The 5,243-nt window shown below is 55.8% G+C and overlaps 1 protein-coding gene across 1 annotated transcript in view; it reads right to left on the bottom strand.

Moving 5' to 3' along the window:
* Window positions 1-5,243, bottom strand: part of SYN1 (synapsin I) — a gene marked incomplete at its 5' end in the record, with an annotated part of 48,902 nt that overhangs the window by 436 nt on the left and 43,223 nt on the right. The window contains 5 exons of the mRNA XM_077762847.1: window positions 107-255; window positions 1,591-1,693; window positions 1,786-1,860; window positions 1,951-2,093; window positions 2,847-2,909. Of these exons, the coding sequence (XP_077618973.1) occupies window positions 107-255; window positions 1,591-1,693; window positions 1,786-1,860; window positions 1,951-2,093; window positions 2,847-2,909 (533 nt within the window). The remainder of the gene's footprint in view (window positions 1-106; window positions 256-1,590; window positions 1,694-1,785; window positions 1,861-1,950; window positions 2,094-2,846; window positions 2,910-5,243) is intronic.

Here is a 5,243-nt window from a genome sequence, read left to right as displayed (position 1 = left end):
ACAGTTGGTAATTGCCGCCTCACATGTGCAATGGGAGTGCCCTTAGCCTGCGGATTCTCAGCCCCCCCTCAGGCCAGCCCTGCCCTTGCTCAGTGCCAGGGGCCTGACCTGGCCGTGGGAGCCCCTGCCGGGGGAGGCATCCCGCTGCCGCTGCCTGGGCAGGGCCTGGGCCATCTTGTTGACCACAAGCTCTACGATGAGCTGCTTGTCTTCATCTTGGTGGTCCCCGATGAGCGGCATGGAGGAGCCCACCACCTGGGGGAGGGAAAGGGATCCGGTGAGGAGAGCGGCAGGAAGTGCATGGGAGGCTGACACTGACCAAGCGCCCTTATGTGGGGGAAAGGCTCCGCTGCTGCCAAGGAAAGATTCAGTTTGAGAAGCGCCAGTTTTGTGAGGCGAGAAAGGTTGTCCTTTACAAGGTAGTACAGCAGCTTAGAGCACAGCTCCACAAACTAGGGCCCGTGGGCCAAATCCAGCCTGACACCTGTTTTATTTTTGTTTTAATTTTTTTTTAACATTTATTCATTTTTGAGAGACAGAACAGAGTGTGAATGGGGGAGAGGCAGAGAGAGAGGGAGACACAGAATCCGAAACAGGCTCCAGGCCCTGAGCTGTCAGCACAGAGCCCGACGCAGGGCTCGAACTCACAGAGTGCGAGATCATGACCCGAGCCGATGTGGGGAACTGAGCCACCCGGGCGCCCCAGGGAACGTTTGTTTGGTACGTGTTGTCTTTGGCTGCTTTTGCGGAGAAGCTGCAACAGAGACTGAATTGGCCGCACAGCCTAAAATGTGCGCTGCCTGGCCCTTGGCGGAAAACATCTGCCAGCCCCTGCTTTGTAGCTTGCTAGGCGCCCTGTCACTTACAGAGAACTTCGCGGTGGTTAGAGTACTTTACAGTTCACAGAGCTCCTTGTCCTTTGCAAGGGACTAGGGGAACATATGGTGTGTTTAGACTTTAGAAAAGTGCTCTGCATGGGCACCACTGTTTACAAAATGCCTTACCATGTAGACAGCACGACTGTTTACCAAGGGCTCCAATTGTCAAGGCATTTTATGGTTTCCAAATTGCTTTACCATTCGCCAGAGGCACTGCTCTCTACGAACAACTTCAGAATTTTGCAACTGCTTTACTTCAATAATGAGGACCTCCCAGGTTACAGAGTTTCTTTCTTAAAGTTTTAATTTTTTAATGTTTATTTTATTTTTGAGAGACAGAGAGGAAGGAGGGGAGGGGCAGAGAGAGAGAGAGAGAGAAATACAGACAGACAGACAGACAGACAGACTCGGAACAGGCTCCAGGCTCTGAGCTGTCAGCACAGAGCCCGACATGGGGCTCAAACCCATGAACCGTGAGATCGTGACCTGAGCTGAAGTTGGACGGTTAACCGACTGAGCCACCCAGGCGCCCCAGTGCAGTTTTATAAAGCACTTGGCTGTCCATCAAGCACTTCCTAATTTATAAGGTACTTTACAGTTCACAAAGTGCCTTTGTAGTGGCCTGGGCCAGGGAGAGCTTCACGGCTTATGGGACGATGCTGCCATGCACCTGCCCCACTTGGTGCCCCTCCCAGTTCCTGGGTGCTCCCACCTCAATGATGTGATCCCTTCCATCCTTGCCATGCAGTGCCTCCACGGCGCAGATGTCCAGTCCCCCAAAAATCTCCGAGCACGTATCCACCCATAGCTTGTACCTGCCGAGACAAGCCTGTCAGTGCCTGGCCGGCCCACGTAGCTGCGCTTCCCCGCCTGGCATCCCCTCCCTCCGAGTCCCCTTCACCCCCACCGGTCAGACATGGCGATCTGCTCGAGCATGGCGGAGCCGGTGTTGGTCTTCCAGTTTCCTGACACTGACGTCCTCCTGGGGGGATGAGAGAGGACAGAAGCTCAGGGGGGCACGGGCTGCACGAGGGCAGGGGACCCCTACGCAGGGCCCAGCCTCTCCACTCACATGTAAGCTTTGTAGTTCTGCCCGATTTTCTGGACACGCACGTCATACTTGGCGTCAATGAAGGGCTCGGCAGTGGCGTACGTCTTGGTCAGTGCCACGACGCTCGCGATGTCCTGGAAGTCGTGCTGGTTGTCCACTTTGACCTGCAGGAATGGGGTGGGGATCAGGACCTGATTAGGACAAGGCGGCAGTGGGCAGTGGGGGTGCCTTGGGGCGGGGGCATGCACGTAAATGACACGGGTGAGCCCAATACGTAAGAATTCAGTGGATATGCCTGGGCACTCAGGGAATGCATAATTCTGGGTGTCCTGGTTTTTATACGTACACAACAGACACACAGGTGGGGATATGCAACTTTGAACATACTAGGGACAATGGAGTTGTCCACGTTAAATGGGTAAGTTATACGGTAGGTGGGTTATATCCCAGTAAATCTGTAGAAAAACTGTATATATGGTCTATGCATACAGATCCCCAGACACAAAAACGGTTGTATACACAATATACAAGCATACAGAAGCATGGACACAAGCGTACACATTACAAGACTGCTTTCTACGCACAGAGACAATCAGGTAGACGGAAAGCACGTAGGAGCCCAAGATGCTTGAACGTAATAGAGTACGTAGCGTGTGTTCAACACAGGCCGTGAGTATACACACACAAAATGCTGGATACACGAACAGACTAACAGGACGTATAAATCTGGTTGAATGTGTGACAAAATCTAAGAATGTGAGGGAAAACAACCCAGAGAGACAAGGACACCCCAGGACACAGTCACACAGAATTACTGGTGTGCCTTGAATAAGCAATATATGCACAGTGCCAGGAGCACACACCATTTCCACACACACACACACACACACATATACACACCCCACCTGGGGACTCACCTTGCCCATCCCGGAGTGTGCATGCCCCATCTTCACAACCACAGGGTATGTCGTGCTGCTGAGCTGGTAGGGCGGAAAGGCAGAGCACCGTCAGGGCAGGAGGGCCATTTCGGGGTAGGGGAGGGGTGGGGCGACTGAGGGAAGCCCACTCTGTGGGAGCCACATTAGGTGCCATTTCCCAGAAGAGGCGAGTCAGGAACAGTCAGCATGGGGTGGGGGTGGGGGGGTCACACACGCCTTTCTGGGCAGCCTTTCTGTGCCCAGAATCGAACTCAGAGCCCTGCCTGACTGTCCCTCCCTCCACTACTCTCAAGTCCCAGACATCCCGCCTCTGCTTTCCCGGGCAGATGCCTGGGATAGGAGTGGGGGTGGGGGACTTTTCCGGAAAAGAGAAAGTTTGTTTGTATAATGAATGGATGATAGAGAAGTGAGTGTGTGCATGTGCATGCACGGGGGTGTGGTGGCGAGCATGTAGTAACCGGACCCCTCAGCCAGGCCTGTGTGTAAGCATCGTCCATACACAGACGCAACCCAGAAGCGTGCACACAAACCCTCAGAACTCAGATCTACACAACCAAGCCCAGAGATTGCCACGTAGGTTGAGACCCACCAGATGGAGAGACCCACAACCAACACAGACTCAGAGCACACCTTGCTCTCTGGCTGCAGAGGTCCACACTGTCATTCAGCCCATCAGGTGCTCCTGGCCAGCTTCTGCCCAGCAGCACACACTTTGGGGCATATACACACACACACACACACACACACGCACGCACACAGTCCCTTTCCTGTTGCCCAAACGCACACAACAGAGGGACACAAATAACATGAAGGACTGTGCATGCAATACAGACACAACCACTGAATGCGGAGGCACACGCAACCCAGACAGTCACACACGACACAACTGGGCACCTATTCAACACTCACAGACACACACGCGACACCCCTGGGGCACACGCACAACGAGGAAGACCCACATCACATATAGAGGTACACACTCTTTAGGTTTTCACATAACCACCAAGACTCAGCCCAGAGAGCCACCATACCTGGGGGCACACCCAAAGTACATCTAGGGACGGGCACACACAACGCGCCTAGCCACACATACAGACGGAGAGGCGCACACACGGCCAGGGACACCCACAGCCTTCCTAAGTATAAGCGCTCCCGGGTGTGTGCGTGCACACGCATACGCCCAGGTGTGGGGATGCCTCAGGCCTCCCGCGCCCCCGGGGGCGGGCAGAGGGGCCCGGGTTGCGCGACCCCAGCCCCAGCACGCGGCGCGCACGGCCGCGCCATCTCCTCCGCTGCCCCGCGGGGTAGAGAGATGGCGTTCCCGGAGGGGCTGCCGGGGCGGCGGCGGTTCCCGGTTCCCGACAGGCACAGGAAGCCCGCAGGCTCAGGGTGACCGATTGACCTTCAGGCCTCACCCTCTCTCCGCACCCCCACCTTCCTCATTTCCCAAATGACTGGCGTCATCGCGGGGCCCCCCGAGAGGCACCGCGTTGGGACGGGGGTTGCAGGAATCCTCTAGTTAGCATTCCGGGGCAGCGGTGCCGAGACAGCGCTTGACGTGGGGCACACGCACAACTCAGGAACACCACCCTCCACAATTACATGCGCACCCTAGACCCGCTCTGCAGAGGCAGACGTACGAGTCTCAGGAGCGACACGAAACACACAGGTGCACCCAGCACCCAAGGACGCACACCCAATTCTCAGAGGCAGGCACAGAGCAGAGCTGCGCGCACATGCACGCGCGCGCACACCTCCACCTCGAGGTTTCTAGGCCCCTCTTTTCTTTTTTTTTCTTAAGTTTATTAAATATTTTTAATGTTTATTTATTTTTGAGAGAGAGAGAGTGTGTGTGTGTGTGTGAGCAGGGTAGGGGCGGGGGAGGAGACACACAATTTGAAGCAGGCTCCAGGCTCTGAGCTGTCAGCACAGAGCCCGATGGGGCTCGAACTCACATACCTCGAGATCATGACCTGAATGGAAATCAGATGCTTCACGGGCGGAGCCACCCAGGCCAGGCCCCTCTTTTTCACAAACCCTCCTTGTTTCGCCTGGACTTGAGTCTGAACACAACCCTGTGTGTACGTGTGTGTGACTGTGTCTGCAGGGAGCTCTGCACTCCAGGATCCCCTGGAGAGCCCTCGGTTTGCATCTTGGCTTCTCCTCNGCCGTGTGGAAGCCCGGGGCAGGTCGCCTAGCCTTCTCTGGGCCTCAGTTTCCTGATCTGTACAAAGGGCACCACGAGGCCCAAGCCCTTGGCACGTCGTGAAGATGGCCAGGCATCTGCTCTGCACACCCAGCTGGTCCCTCACAGCCCCCACACCCGTGCAGTGCTCCCCAGGTGACTGCACACCCGGATTCCCCTCCACGAAACCC

Source organism: Crocuta crocuta, unplaced genomic scaffold, assembly GCF_008692635.1.
Source record: "Crocuta crocuta isolate KB4526 unplaced genomic scaffold, BGI_CrCroc_1.0 scaffold610, whole genome shotgun sequence".
Lineage (NCBI taxonomy): Eukaryota > Metazoa > Chordata > Mammalia > Carnivora > Hyaenidae > Crocuta > Crocuta crocuta.
Note: the sequence above shows the minus strand (reverse complement) of the source record. Positions and strands in the feature narration are given on the sequence as shown.